This window comes from Dasypus novemcinctus, chromosome 2, assembly GCF_030445035.2.
Source record: "Dasypus novemcinctus isolate mDasNov1 chromosome 2, mDasNov1.1.hap2, whole genome shotgun sequence".
In the NCBI taxonomy this organism is placed as follows: domain Eukaryota; kingdom Metazoa; phylum Chordata; class Mammalia; order Cingulata; family Dasypodidae; genus Dasypus; species Dasypus novemcinctus.
In genome coordinates, this window is record NC_080674.1 from 143,210,749 (window position 1) to 143,226,438 (window position 15,690).

Genomic DNA, 15,690 nt, shown 5'->3' on the forward strand with positions numbered 1-15,690 from the left:
TGGTTTTAGGGAGGAAAACCACCGGCTCCTACTACTCAAGCAAAACTTGCATCTACCAAATGTGGGTCAGAGCAGGGTTTCTGGGTTCTAGGGCCTATGTTTTTGATCAGTGGGTGAAACCCCAGAGCAGCTTGTGGTTGTTAGAGACTTCTGCCTTTAAAAGAGAAAAGCTAGCAAAAGCCCAAACGGAGCTGGTTGAGTCCCGTGGTCTGTGTGGTTCATGTTAATTGGTTGAGTAATCCCCCGATAAGCAGGAAGTAAGCACAGGCCTGACTGATGGCCTGGTGGAGTGTCCTGTGGGCTGGCTGGACAGGAATTGTAAGAGGAGGCGCACATCAAAGAGTGAAAACCTGCTCCGGAGCCAGATGCCCTGGGCTCGAATCCTTTCTCCACCACCCACCAGCTCTGTGCATAAGGGCAACGCACTAACCTCAGAGCCTGCTTCCTCACCGGTACAGCGGAGCTAGTAACAGAACGCCCCTGCTGGGGTTGTCACCAGGAACCAGTGAGCCGAGGAGCGTAGCACTCTCAGCACAGGGACCCGCACACAGTAAGCGACAACTATTCCAGTCACTGCTTCCTCATTTCCCACCCACCTCAGGGAAATTTGAGGGCCCTTCGTGGAGCGCAGTGGCTCTTTGCTGCCTCCTGGTGGCTGGACTCAGCGGTCTGGCCTGGAGGAAGCCAGGACTGGAAAGCTGTCAACGCGCTCTGGGTTTTATTTCTCTCCTTAGGGCTTCCACTCTCCTTAGGATATCCACTCAGTTTTTCAGAAATGGAGGAGAGCAAAATGCCCCAGGGGATCTAAAAGCAGTGCTGTGCCCTCCTTGTGAGGCTGGGCGAGCAGGGAAGGCTGTGGTGGGCTTCCCTGCCATAAGGCGTGAGGAAAGAGAGGAAGGGAGGTGGGTGAGACGGAGGAAGGGCTGGAGCTGTGTTTCCTGGATGTTCAGCTTGGAAGTGGCTGTAGGTCCCGAGGCCTCCTCTGAAAAACCTTAGCATCCTCTGCTTTTCTGCCCTCGGCACTTGGGCTGGTGCTGGCGTGTCTCATCCATGGGCCACAGGCCACAGGCCACGCTGGAGCTGGGATGGAACCAGCACATCCTCTTGTCGCCTGGTAACTTGCCATTTGCCGTGAGCCCGGCCAGGCATGGCGGAGGTCTTGGCCGGGGTTACCTCCTCTGACACTGGGGGAGGAGCCCCAACAGGAGCCCTCGCGGTTCCCCCCAGCATGGTGCTTGGACAGCAGGCAGCTCAGCGCAGCCTGTCGCTCTCGTGGACAGCGAGCTTCACCCCAGCAGCCAGGGCTGTGCGCAGCACCCTGTGCATGCTTGATAACTAATCACGGCTGCCGAGTGAAGCTTGAACCCTGCCCTCGAGGGCAGGGAACCGCCTCTGACCAAACCTCCGTTCCCGCGGGGCTCAGCAGTCACAGCTCAGTGAAAGGGTGGAGGAAGCACGTTCTCCTCACTGGATAGTTCATGATACACTGAAGTCAGGGAGCTTCTTAAGACGCTGATATTTGTTCATTCATTCATTCATTCATTTATTCATAGTGTTCGACTGCCTCATAAATGCTAGCATAGTTTTCTGGGAGGTTTTCATGAAGAAGCATAAGACATGGTCCTGGCTTCTAAGAACACATTTTGTTACTTGGTCAAGTTAAAATAAAACTGGCAAATCACAGTCATGACTTGTCAGGTCATAGTACAAGTCATGTGCTGACACAGGGCTAACGTGAGTCATCCCGTTGGATATTAGACGCTGATGCCCACGACGAGGCTGGCTTCACGGGTGTACGAATTGCACGGTTGCAGGACCCTGTGCTCAGAAGGGCCCCCCAAACTTGGCTTAAGGTTCTGCTGTCGCCATCTTGAGATGCCTAGTAAGTTTTGAACAAGGAGCCTTGTATATTTAGTTTGAACCAGATACTGCAAGTTCTGTAGTCTGTTCTGACCCGAGGGCCGGGGTGACCATGAGAAGCTCTGTGATGGAAGGATGTCTGAGGAGGGTTTGGCTAGGTCGCAAGCTGAGCTGAAGGGCTGGACTGGGGTACTCCAACGACGCGGCTGTCCTAGCGTCAAGCCTGGTACATGCTCCGTGTGTGCTCAGGGCATTCTTGTGGGAAGAGTAGCAGGCTCAGGGGTGATGGTATTTGAATCCCAGAGCATGCCTGCTCAAGAGGAAATGGGGGCTGTGAGCTGGGGTCTGCACGGGGCCTGTCTGCCACAGTGCAGAGGGGCAGTGTTCGCCCTTCCCCTGGGAAGCCTGTGAGAGCCATGAGCACGAGGCCTCCTCGGAAGGCGGCCAGGCCTTGCTCGTGGTGGACCCCGGAGGGCTGCTGGGGAGCCCAAGGGAGAAAAACTACAGGAAATGCTCTGTCCCACAGCCTACCCTGCCCTGGCACCAGTGGGTCCTCATCTGAGCGTGGTGAAGTGTGGAGTTCAAGCCCATCCTTCGTGGTCCTGCTAAGACCTGTCTGTTGAGGAAAGGGTGCAAGTACTGGTGGGCAGAGGAGAGCCCTGTGGGAGGACAGGCAGGCGTCGGCGGCTGTGCAGGGCTGCAGGGGAAGCTGGAAATTCAGAGGCCAGCCTAGGAGGCCCTGTGTTCTGTGCTGTTGAGTTGCTCAGGTGGAGTGGCCTTTGCATTCAGGGAGGGGTCTCTTTCAGCCAACTTCTTTCCAGCAGCCCCTCCTGCCTGGAGCCCCACTGGTGCTGATCGGGGGCCCGCCAGGGTTCCGGGCCTCGGGGACGGTGCCTGGCCATGCCCTGCATGCCTCTGCGCTGTCTGCGTGGCTCTCTTCAGGCTGCTGGTCACTGGGCCTCTCTGTCCAGTCCACCTTCTCTGTTGTGGTGAAGGGAAAGGCCCGTCTCAGGCCCGGCAGGGCCCCGGCTCCCACCCCCATGCTCAGCAGAAAGGTTGCCAGGCTCAGCCTTTGGGGGCAGAGCCCTGAGAGGCGTGCTCCCTCCGTGACCCCGGGCACCTTTCCTGACCTCTCTGGTCGTCAGTCCTGAGGACCCCATTGGCTGTAACATGGAGCTGCCAGGAGGAAATGAGAGGTGATGTGAAGGGTTTACACGGGCACCCTGCTGGGCACGCAGTAGGGTGGGGTCCTCGCCGTGTGTGTCCTTGTACACGTGGACAGAGCCAGGTGTGCCAGGAAATGGTCTGCGGAGGCGAAGGACGCGAACGCCTGGCTCCGAGTCGTGCATGGGGAGTGCAGACCGCCTGGCGGCCTGACCGCTTGGACAGTTGGGCAGGGCCTGGGGGACCCCAGGGGCAGAGGGCCTGGGTTCAGGGCCGGGCCGTCCCGGGATGCAGGGGCCTGGGTAGTTTGTGCGATGTGTGGAGGAGCAGCCTGGCTCTGTGACGGGGGCTCGCGTTCGCCGAGGGCCCACCAAGGGCCTAGTGTCCTGGCTGCAGTCCAGAAGCGCAGAGGTGGGCTCACCACCTTCTCATTTTGCAGCTCGCCCGGGTGCGGCTCCCGGGCCCTGGACCTGGGGCGCCTTGCCCGGTCTCCCCACCTTCCCCCTTCTTTCAGTGGTAGCCACGGAGCACCAGCCTGCCCACTCCGATGACCCTGCTTCGTCAAGACCTGGCCTCCTGTCACCCAGTGCCACACGATCCACAGAGGTGACAGTGTGGACAGGCGTTTGGGAAACACCAGTTTCCCCCCCCACCAATACATTTGTCCTTGTTTATTCAGGACATGAATCTATTTTATTATCATCCTAGCTTAATGAAATAGAAAAAAAAAAGTCGGTAGTCCAGAATTTTGGTACATTTCAAATATATTTGATCACTTTTCTTTTTGTCTTAGAAAGAATATGAAACCTGCATGCAACGCTAATGGTTTCTGACATATACATAGCATATAACACAGCAGTACAATGTGGCATATACTGAAGGGCAGAGTGTATTTACAAAGGCTTGAGCGTCTTCCAAAGAGGCCTGACTCACTGTTTAACACTGAAGAATTAGGTGGGGGGATTGCAAATATATTGCTTTAGTACTGCAAGTTCCATGTGGTGAGGGTAAGAAACCTGCTTCGAAGGTTCTCCCTAGTCAACAGAATGTCTGTCTGTAGCTGTATATTGTGCGTGCCTTCTTCTGTCTTTAAGTTTTCCCCTCAGGTTTTCCCTAACAGGGTTGGGAACCTCGCATGCTTCTGGAAGCATTAAATAGCGAAGCAGTGAACCTTTTGCAGACCCTCAGGATGGAGGAAAGACCCGACCCCTTCCTAAAGGATCATTTGCTTTGCCATTCCGTGATCTTGGAAATGCTTTTTCCAGAGTGTATAGAAATTAACCTGGGGGGATGAAGCACATTTCTCTGGCAACCAAACTTGAGTTCCTCTAAGAAACAGGTGCAGAGACCTGCTTCAGCCTGCCCAGTGCCTGGGGCCACCAGGTGTCACGCTGCAACCACGACCGGCCATGAGCTCAGGAGAGCCTGGGGCAGCTGCGCAGAGAACTCTGAGCAGAAGCTTCCCCGGCCAGGAGCGGAGCAAGGCTCCTATGAAATGCCTCAACCGAGCTCACTGTCCCTCCCAGGCGCTTATAAAGCTCAGATGCAAGCATCGTGATGTATGGACAAATACAAAAAAGCTTTTTTTTTTTAAAGGAAAGGCATGAGTTCCCCCCTTTTTGGTAAAAAGCAGCCTGTGATGAAGTCTGGAATGCAAGAGACGGGTCTCACATCTGGAAGCCTTTTGCACATAGCTATAAAATGTAAAAACTGACCCTTGGTAAAAAGTGCTTCATAGCAATATATAATTTGTGTCATATGCCTGTGAGAGAGAAAGGTGTATTTTTTTTTTAATCTGCAAAGTCCTTTCCTCAAGTCTCCCAGCCAGTCCGGAGTTTTCATATCAGGTATTTGCCATCCTACTCTTCGTAGACCCTGGCGAGAGTGAAAACACATGTCAGCGGCCCTGGGTGCATCAGGCCCCTCACAAGCTGGCGGCCCAGCTACGTCACGTCTGCGAGGAGTCGCCCCTCCCAGGACTGCACCAGGGAGAGGTGCTTGGTGCTTTCTAAACAGCTGCCACATCTGCAATCCCATTTTATCCTGAAAGCCCCTCAGAAGCAAACCCTCTTTGCATATGTGGAAACCGAGGCACAAGAGACTGAAGCTTTGCCCGGTGAACACTGAAAGGTGGCGGTGGGCTCGGTGTCTGAGTCCTACTGTGGGCGCCCTGGGCCTCCTGTTCTGATTCTCCCCCTGCTCTTGACCAATCTTTTTAGAGAACACAGGTGGGGTGGAGTAGGGGTGGCAGAGCACCCCTTTACTCAACCTAGGCTCATCTCTTTCCATAGTATTTAACCCAAAGAAGGTGTGTCCTGCAGAAAAACAGCAGCTCTAGGAGCCTCAGTGGTGGGTGGGGCCGGGACCAAGGCAGAGGCCTGAGCGAGCTGTTGGGCTCACCTTCCGCTTCCTCCCCAGTCACCATGGAGATAGTGTAATTTCTTCTGTGTCTACCCTTGGCTACCCAGGAGCATACCTCAGACTTAGCATACCTCAGAACCTGCTATTCCCACTGGCTAGCCCCAGTCCTGATTTCGCCCAGGATCACCTAATCATGCACTGAAATAAAATGCCTGATGCAGCAGTCAGAAGCCCTCCGGACTAAGCTGCACCCGTCTCCCTCTCCGTCCTGCACCCTAGGTTCAGCTCTCTCTGCAAAGAGGACTTCCAAGCAATTCCCATACCTTTCATATTCCTTAAGGCATTGCCAGGAAGGCTCCTATAGGGAAGGAAGGAGAAGAGTGCCCTGGGAAGGCGGGGTTTGGGAGCGATGCAATGCCCTGTCCTCTCCCAGGACACCTCAGCGCCCAAGAAAAGGAGGGGAGATTCTTTTGGAATGAAGTGCAGGGAACTGAGATGCCCTCACTGCTGTCATCACTGTAAGGTGCAGAAATCAGGGGAGGGTCGTATTGGGGCCCACCCGTGCCTCCTCTTCCTCAAATCTGCAGCCCGGAGGAGGGGTGAGCAGTTAGGTAAAGGACTTCATGTCCTCCTCTGTGAGCTGAGCCTCGGGGTTGGCCTTGTTTCCCGTTTGATGAGGCAGGGCCTGGGGGGTGACCAGGGGTGACGGGCAGGTCCTGCTTTGCCACGTGAGCTGCCTCCGCCCTGACCAGACAGAGGGCTTCGTGCCCATCAGATTTATGGAAAATAATCTCTCGCTCGCGTCACTTACTATTTCAAGCAACTGCAGACAAGGCAGTTTTGGAGGCAGGAAAAAAAGGCTCAGGTACTGGGGTTGGGCCCAAGTGTCAGCTCTGAGTAGCTGGTCACGGGGCTTGCCTGGGGTGGGCGGGCCAGCCAGGTGATGGGAGGGGTGGCACCCTCCACCCAGGGTGGGAGAGCCAGGCTTCCTGGGGGAGGGGCTGCCACCAGTTCCTTGGGAAGTCACATGTGTGCGTGTGTGCGTTTCCCTGGCCGTGCTATGCAGGTGCCTGTATAAATGGGTCCTGGGTGTGTGAGGAGTGGACTTGCCAAGGACAGGTTCACCTGTACATGATATGGGGAGCCAGGAAGTTGCCTCCCCCCTAAATGTCAGACAGAGGACACCAGGAGATCAGAGCAGGGCAGGCGCCTTTTGATATGGGGAAACAGAGCCCAGCAAGGGTTAGGGTCTTGCCCAGGGCTCCTGTCATCTCACCAGGGGTTAAATGGCTCTGACTTAAAGGAGAAACCAGAGGTCCCTCCCTGCACCTGCATAGGAAGGAGGTTATCAGGATTCTGGGCAGCAGGGGGCACTGGGGACCTTGGATGGGAGATTATACTGTGGGCAAGGAGTCATCCTCATTATGGCTTGGGTATAGCCACCATTTATAGTTAATAAAGCACAGTCACTTGGTCATCTTTCACCCCACAAGAACCACAGAAGACCAAGTTCTGCTCTTCCAGCCATGTGACATAGGCTGAGGGTCTGTGAACTCAAGTGACCTAAATAAGAAGAGGAATTAAGAGTAAAATGTGAAAGTTAGATAAAGGGAGACAAACTTGAGTTCACAAAAGGACAAACTTCTGGTTCTTATAACTGTCCAAGAGAGAAATGGCCTGCTTGCTAAGTGGTAAGTTCCACGTCTCTGGGTGTATGTAAGCCATGTCTGGGTATCTGCTTGTGGGGGACATCGTGGTGGGCCTTCACTATTCAACAGGGGACTAGTGACCTAGAAGTGGGGTCCCTTCCCATCCCCCCTATCCCAAGAGCTACACTGGATCTGGCGGGAAGGGGGGAAGGCAGAGGAAGAAGTAGGGCGTACCTGCGCTTTTCATTCCAAGCATTGTACCACTTGATGAACCGCTTGGTGCTCTGCAGCTTGGGGTGCAGGCAGTGCTCCTGCCCCCGGTACCTGGACACGCTCTTGGTGGTGATGCTGAAACAGAGCAGGAGGGCGTGGGTGTTGGAGAGCTGGATCCCAGAGCCTCATGGGGCCTGGGGGTGGGCCCTGCCTGGTCTGCCCAGACCAGGGCACTGAGAGACGGTGGCCTCCTCCCTCCTCCCTGGCTGGCGCTTTGGAAGGTTCTGGGTGTTACTCTGAGCTTGGATTCCACCCTTAGGTCTAAGACTGTACTGAGGGAGCAGCTCCCACCTTGCCCCCACAGATGTCTGAGTCTGGGAAAGCCCCCCACCTGCCCCAGGCTGTGCATTATCTATGGGGCTGGAGGCTGCCCAGGGGAGCAAGGTCTGGGGACTCTCCTGGCTCCTCTCAACTTGGGAGCAAGAGGCAGAGAGGGCTAAGGCCACAGAGGAGTACGTGCCAAGACCTTGTTCCTTGGGCTTCAGGGGCTCCACGGGTGGGCTAACACGTGCTGTGGAGACACGTCAGTCTCTGCCAGACCCCTCAAGCACCAGTTCTCCCCAACCCTCTGCACTTCTCCCAGGACTGGGCATTGCTGCTCCTGAAGCTAAGGCATGTTGGCCTCAAAGCCCGTGTTGATTGCTGAGCAGTAACAAATGATCTCACCCCTTTTCCATAGCCCTGCAGATCTCAGGCTTCTCTCAGCACTTGTCCCAACACCAGGGGAGACCTAGCCACAGGGTAGCAGAAGCAGGGTGGCATCATACAGAGGGCAGGGCCTGGGTTTGAATCCTGGGTCTGGCTACGGGGCTTTGGGTGACCTCTCTGAATCCAGTTGCCCATCTGTAAAATGGGTATAATAATAGGACCTACCTCAAAGGTTATTAGGATGATCAAAGGATGTAATTCATGCCACGTGCCCAGGCACGAGGAATTAGTCATGGAAGATAAGATAGCCAGGGAGAAACATGCCTCAGCATGTGAGCTCCAGTCTCATACTGGAGCTGCCCAGAACCACTGTGCCCTCTCAGCCAGGGCTGGGCAGGAGGCTCCGGCCACAGGGCAGCAGGAGTTAAGAGGACAGGATACAAGGATAAGGGGCCAGTCAGGGGACTTGGAACTCTGGAGGGTGAGAGATGAGGCTGCCACTTCCTGAGGGCTCAGGGTCCGGTGGTGGACTGCGTGCCAGTGATGAATAGCGTGGTGGGGAGCTGGGGAGGGCAGGAGTGGGGGAAGGAGGGACACAGGTCAATTAGCTCCCCACAGGGTACCCAAGTCTCGGGGCCCATGGGCCTCACTAAAATTGGATCTTGCCACCAGCATGGGGGCAGAATGTTTCTGGGCAAGCTGTTTTCTTCCCTTCACTGTGCTCTGAGTTCCGGAGTCCCCCTGCCACCCACCCCAGGGCCCAAGCTTCCTAGGACAGGGACAGCATGGGCCAAGCTTCCAAGTGGAATCTAGTCACTTTCCTCCCATTGTACCTAGTCACCCGACAGGAATTCAACAAATGCAATTCTTTCTCTGCCCACAATGCTGCTTTTGCGCTCAGAATGAAAGGGCATGGAAAAGCCTAATGAAACCCCCTTTTCAGTTAGCTCAGCATGCAGGCTGAGGATCCCCAAACCTGAAGGCCAAGGCAAGCCAGGAGAGGACACCTTAGCCCACCCACGTGAGCGCCCAAGGGCACGTCACAATACTTGATATTTACTATGAAAGTCGGTGTGAGGTGAAGACATGAGGATTTGTGTCCTCAGTTATTACCCCCAAATCTTGGGTTCTGCCTCCCCCTCTTCAGTGGTTCTGGGGTGCCAACAGTTTTGGAGAGGGCTCACTGACATGACACAAATTGCCCTTTGTAGAAGCTGGACTCTCCTGGACCCTTCTGGGTGCAACAACTCCCACTCACAGGGCAGACCATCCCCAGCCCCTTGGTCTCAGCAGAGATTTCCGGGTAGCTCAGGGAGAGTTGGAAGACTTGTTTTGTTCAGCCTCTGTGGCTGACAACCTGTGTTGGCAAATAGGGCTGGCCCCAGCCCTGCAGGGATGTGGGGTGGGGGAGAGCCTCTGGTCTGGGGTGACGGTTTGGGAGAGGGTGACTGCAGGCTGACCTCCTGATGCCCAGATGGCTCCATAAAACCTTCCCATGAATTTGCCTCCCTTCATCTTCCTCTATATTCTGAAAAGTTTAGCCAGGGAAAAGTCATAAGCCAGTTTACTGAGGGTTCCTTCCTTTAAGATGTCAGTGCACCCCCACCCTGTTTCTCCTCCCCTGTAAGGTCTCAGAAGCTTAGCTTGATGTTTGGAGCATTTTTCAGCACCCAGAGGAGTGCAAACTTAACTCTCAATGACATCTGTCATCTTCAGCCTTCTAACTTATGCCCCCAAGGAGGACTTTCTGGCAGTTTCTCTGGAGTTAGTTGGCAAGGTCAAGGCAAAAGGAAATGACCAAGGAGGTTGATTTGGGTGCCAGGGGAAGAAGGCAGTGGGGCACAGCTCAGGTGGGATGGCTTTCTGAAGTCCCCTAACTGCAGCCCAACGTGCAACCCCAGGCGGCGGGGCCCTGCCTGTGAAGACACTGGACCGGCGGGGCCAGCGGGCGGAAGGCACTTGCCCAGACTGAGAATAAAGTGTGTCCTGTTTCTGGGGGAGGGGAAGAGGGGCCAATGGTCCGTGGCAGATATTTGGTAGCTGCTTTGCCAAGGGCTCCCTTTCTGGCCAAGAGTGTATTGATGGGGAAACAGTGGCGCTGGCCTCAAGTGGTTAATTGGGAAGGCAGAGGAGCAAGGACACGCAGTGTTCTCTCCCTCTGCCCCAGTTTTTAAAATATTCCCCACATCCCCAGCAAGCAAGGCTGTGTTGGTGTCGTGCATTAACCCCGGCAGGCCCCTTTTCACAGCTCAGGCTCAGGGACTCACAAGGAGCCTGGTGGATGAGGGAAAAGTAAGGATCATTCTCAAAGTGAATTTGTCAGAAGCCCCAAACTGGCCAACATGGTGCTCGTCTCCTGACTGGAAAAAGGCTTCAAAAGGCGCATGTAAGGACTTAAGATAATGTTTGCTTTAATCCTCTGGCCAGTGACAGGAAGGCAGCATGCCTCACAGTTTGGGTGTGAGTTCAATAGTTCTGGGTGTGTTTTGTGTGATTTCAATCTGAGCCATTTAACCCTTGACGCCCTGAGAGAGGTGGGGAGCCCACAGTGCAAATATGGACCCTACCCATTTGAATCCTAACAAGGGTGAACTCCAAGTTTTGTTTGCGTGCAGGGGACAGACTTCTAAACTGTCACGTCAGCGTCTTAAGGACTCACTGGCAATCACAAAGGCTTTGACAGAGGCAGAAAAAAATGTTTGTTAGCTCGACCCAGCCCAGGGAGGTGTCCCTAACACTGGGCTAAGAGGCACACTCAGGCTCACGGAGAAAAGGGAGAACTCACATAACCATCTTCTCCTCGCAGTGCGGGTACTTTGGCTTCATTTCCAGCTTCTTCACATCGCTGTAGCGGATCTTGGGCCCTTTCCGGGAGCACTTGCATTTGGACCCTGCGAGAGAGCGAGCGAGCGGCCGCTCCGTTGCGCGCGGCATCTTCTGCCCCTCCACCGCCCTCGGTGCCCACCCAGACTCTCCGAGATGCCAGGGTTCCTAGCATTTGAAGTTTGGGTTCCACAGGGCTTGGACGGGACGGCGATAAGGGAACCTCGCGGTCACTCACCGTCCACGCGAGCGGCGCACAGCGCCAGGAGCAGCAGGAGCAGCGCGGCCGTCAGGAGTCTCATGCTGGCCGGAGGGGCGCGGTGCAGGAGGGGCGACACGGGGAGGGCGCCCGCCAGTCCGCACGGCGGCCCGGCGACACCGCCCGGCTCGGCTCGCTCTGCCCGGAGCGCGCCCCCAGCCCGGCTTGCTCCGGCTGCGCCCGTCGGTGGTGCCTCTGGGCGGTCGCTGCGCGTTGCGCTCTGCCCTCGACTCGGCGTTTTCTCCACAGCCTCCCTCCGCCCGCCCTGGCCTCTTTTAAATCCGCTTCTGCCCGACCAGCGAGCGAGCTCATTAATATGCAGAGCCACTCGGTGACTCACTGAGATTTCTCAACGTGGTGGGGGGAGGAGACCTTCCCAGCCCGTCCCCGCCCGCCCCGGGACGGCGATCACAGCGGCGCACAATCGGAGCCACGCGCGCGCACACACATACGCTCACATCCGCTACCCTCCCGCGCACACATGATCTTCCTTACACACTTGCACACCCAGGCTATAGCATGCCGCGCTCACGGACACAAACGCATATGCACGCACGCGGCGCCCGTGCCCCAGCTCTCCCTTGGGGAAGACCAGGCTGTGGTCAGGCCGCTTAAGGGCACTGCTCTGCGGATTGGAGTTGCTCCCCTTGGCCGGGCAGGCCTACTGTTCTGAGCCGCTGGGAGACCCGGGCCGGGACTTAGTTCCTCTGAGGACTGGAAGATGTGGGGGGAAATGCCGGGTGGGAGTGCCCGCAGGCTCCACTGGTAGGGTGTGGGCAGCCTCTGCTGGGTCAGCGGCCCCGGCGACAAGCCCACAGGGCGGGGTCTGGGGCAGGAGGTGTTCGCAGGTCCTGGGCAGCGATTGCCTTGGTCACTGGAGCTGACTCACACAGTATGTGCATTGGTGGGGGGAGGGGGGCACGGCTGTCCATTCTGAGAGGAAGGCTCCCCAAAGTGGGTGTGTGGCATGGGTGGCTGTGTGGGCTGTCCAGGAAGGGGGCAGGACCGGGCTGGCATTCTTCTGTCACATGGTTCTCCAAAGCCAGGAGAGGCCTGGGGTGAGTCAGGGCAGCGACGACACAGGGACGAAGCCCCTCCCGTGTGCCAGGCCGCTGTCCGTTGTGCAGTGGTTGTGGGTGCCACAGAAGCACAAATTCCTGACCCGCTACTTACAGGTGGGACATCTTGGGCAAGTGACTTCACCCCTCGAAGCCTTCATTTCAGCATCTGTACAATGTGGATGCCAGGCTTACGTCAGAGACTGCCAGCGCCCAGGAACGCTACTTACAGGCATCAGTGTATATATTATTTTAATTCTTGCAACTCCCCTTCTACATTGGTATTTTAAATTTCTCCATTTGACAGGAGTGGAAATTGAGGCTCAGAGAGAAGAAATAACCTGCCCAGGATCACACAGATGGGAACTAGGTGGCTAGGCCAGGAGGCTAGACCCCTGTGTGTTTTGGCTGCGTAACTGGGGCTCCTGCCCATCGACCACTCTGCTGCCTTCACGCCTGTCACCCTTTAGGTCTCGTGAGGTGCTGTCTTGAGGGACCCAGAAACAGGGGATGGGGCATCTCAGGCTCTGTGGGCTCCCTGGCTCGCTCCCAGGTCAGTGCTGGAGCCAGGGCAGAAGCTGACAGGCTCTTCCGGCTCACACGGCCCAGTGCCACCAGCCCAGCCCCTCCGGCTCACACAAGTGCCCACTGGTAGTCCTGGGGGTGTGGGTGGGAGCCGACTGCGGAAGGGAGGAGTGGGAAGAATCTGAGCTGTCTCTTCCCAAACTGAGGGGCAGCTGAAGCACCCCCCCTAAAGAGTGAGCAGAACCTGGGGACTGGCTTTGGGGTCACATTCTGGGTTCTTTACATGCAGTTGTGTCCCATACTTCAAGCAAGGCTGGTAGCTGGACAGCTACACAGAAGACGAATGCAGGGGAGTGATTTGGGCCATGTTATAAATTTAAAAAATTCTTTTCTCAACACAAAACAACACATGCTTGTTAAAGAAAAGGCAGAAAACACAAGTTGAAAAAAACACAAAAATACACGTACCATTACGCACTGAGCAGTCTACACCAAGATGCTAACAGTGTCACCTTTCTGAACCCTTCCGTCTTTGTCTTGCAGGCACGTGTGCAGATGGGATCAGGCTGCTTGTGCTCTATAGTAACTGGCTCATTCTACCTGTGTATATCATGTATACCATTCCATGTGAAGAGTCTTGTTCCTCCACTATTACTTTTTTAAAAATTTATTATCTTTTTTTTCAAAGATCTATGGATCACACAAAACATTACATTAAAAAATATGAGGTCCCCGTATACCCCACTCCCCACACCCCCCACTCCTCCCACATTGACAACTTCCTTCATTAGTGTGGTACCTTCATTGCACTTGATGAGTCTTTTTTGATTTTTTTCCTTGATAGTGTACCTACACAGGACAGGGTTATCAGGAATATTAATTGAAATGGTGCATAGAAAACTTTTAATGTGTTCCCAAGCACAGAGTAAGTGCTCAATAAATGCTGACTATTGTTACTGTTATTATTTTAGATACAGCGTAGTTCATCATATGGAATGTACCATATTTAGCTTAACTAATTACTTCCAGCTGGACATTTAGATTTTCAACCAAACGTTCTTACAAGCAGGACTGTGTGACAAATATTCTCAGAGCTAAATGTCTCATGGGATCAGGTCTCAGAAACAGAATTACTGGGCCATAGGTCATGCCACTTTTAAGGGTTTTAATACAAATTGCCTAATTGCCCTCCAAAAAAAAATAACAACGATTTTATGGTACAAAAGGAATTTCTTAAATTCTGAGCTTTCCAAGAGCATGTAAGAAATGATTTCTTACTTACATGCTGATTAAATGGGCTCTGATGGCACCAAGGATCCTGGGCCCTGAGCTTTTACAGAAAAAATTAGTTGGCCATAGAAATATGAAAACTGGAGTTCCCCAACTTCCCAGGCCAGGTTTGGGGTCAGATTTTTGTCCCTAGTTATATCCCTCAGTCTTTGTACACTGATCTTTGGTTTGCAAAACACAGTCATCCTGCCTTTGAAAACAGAGCTGACCCCTATTTGTGTGAGCTTTTCTGGGGCCAATGGGTATGGGAGGGGGTGGGCAGGACCTTTTTTTTTTTTTTTTAGGTCCTGGGACCTCATATGTGGGAAGCCGGTGCTCAACCCCTGAGCCACATCGGCGCCCCTGGCTTTTTCATTTGTTGCTTGTTTTTTGTTTTTTGTTTTTGTTTTTGTTTTTAGGAGGTGCTGGGACCTCCCGTGTGGGAAACATGGGCTCAACCAGTTGAGCCACATCTGCCCCTCAGGTCTTGCTGCCAGTTGCTCTATGGGTGATGCTGCTCCAACAGGAGTATGAGGGAGGCTTGCACTTGACCCCTGACGTGCCTTTAGGGCATGGGCTCTCTCCTGAGCCCCAGCTGGGGTCTTTGAGTAGTGGAGGAGGCAGGGTGAGGCAGACCTGTGGGGCAGTTCTTTGCGCAGCCACACCGTCTGTGTGGAGGAGGTCCCCTGGGGTTCAGTGGTGTTCAACGCACAGGTCCTGCTCTCTGGAGCCACAGACCGGTGTGTGTGTGCGCGTGTAGGTGCCAACAGCCACTTCCAGTCATGTGGGTGCTATGGGAGCAGAAGACACAGGTGTGGGGACGAGAGGAGACGAACGTGGGAGCAGGAAACCATTCCTTGGGGGAGTGGAAACAGAACTGAGACCCAGGGGGTCTGCTTATTTGCTCAGTTCACCTTTGTTGAGCCCGCACTGAGTGCCAAGCTCTGTGCCAGGTGCCGGGGCTCTAAGGGGAGCAGACGCAGATGTGGGCCTGCCCCAGGGAGCTCCGAGTCTAGCCCGGAAGACAGAGTTAATCGAAAAGTCACAGAGCTCACCAGTGCTGTGAGATTCCTTAGGGAATCCAACTGGCCAGGAGGTGGGGCCGTTGGGCTCTGAAGGATGAAGAGGAGTTAACCAGAGGGAAGAGGAGGGCAATGGCGGCTGATCCCACTCCTGCCCCATTCAGGGCCTTCTCACACAGTGAGCTCCTCAGGGTATGACGCCCCTGCCCAAAGCCCTGCGGTGGCTTCTGATGCTTGCACCCTGGGCCACCTGGCCCCCACCTCGAGCCCCGCCCTCCATTCCTCCCTCTCCTGTGCTGCAGCCCAGCTGCCTTGACTTCACTCTCAGACACACCCCAACCCGTTCCCATCTCTGAGCCTGGCGCCTGCCAGTCCCTCTGCCCAAGCTGCTCTTCCCGGGGTTTGGCTGGCAGCCTTCTGTTCCTTATGGAAGCGTCAGTTTGGGATTCACTCTTCAGACCCAGGCACATGAGGCCCTCCCCCAGCAGTCGCTCTCTATGCCCTTGACCCATTTTACTTGCTTTGTTGTGCGTCCAGGAACCTCAGACTGTACTGTTTGCCTCTTCCTTTCTGGGCGTATTTTGGGTGGTCCCCTGGTCTGTGAAGGAGGGGTCTGCATCTGTCTTGCTCGCCCCTGGTGCCAACAACATGCTTGGCACAGAGTCAGGGTCCATTCCATATTTGTTGAACAAATACAAGAGTATTCCAGGCAAAAGCCCAGGGGAGGGAGAGACCGCTGCAGAATTCCGGCTGTGTACAAGACAAGGTTGTGTGTGGGG

General features: G+C 54.9%; 1 protein-coding gene and 1 long non-coding RNA gene across 2 annotated transcripts in view; one reads left to right on the forward strand and one right to left on the reverse strand.

The window, feature by feature from the left end:
* Positions 1–1,715: 1,715 nt before the first annotated feature.
* The window catches only part of LOC105744414 (uncharacterized), a 38,513-nt gene continuing 24,538 nt past the window's right edge, over positions 1,716–15,690 (forward strand). Inside the window, exon 1 of the long non-coding RNA XR_001117512.4 lies at positions 1,716–1,882. This is a non-coding gene — a long non-coding RNA (uncharacterized lncRNA). The remainder of the gene's footprint in view (positions 1,883–15,690) is intronic.
* CXCL14 (C-X-C motif chemokine ligand 14) lies at positions 3,771–11,358 on the reverse strand. The gene is made up of 4 exons (XM_058279096.1): positions 11,017–11,358; positions 10,741–10,846; positions 7,269–7,382; positions 3,771–4,899 (listed from the first exon to the last, which is right to left on the reverse strand). The coding sequence occupies exons 1-4, from the start codon at positions 11,078–11,080 to the stop codon at positions 4,884–4,886; spliced, it is 300 nt and encodes a 99-aa protein (XP_058135079.1). The 5' UTR covers positions 11,081–11,358; the 3' UTR covers positions 3,771–4,883.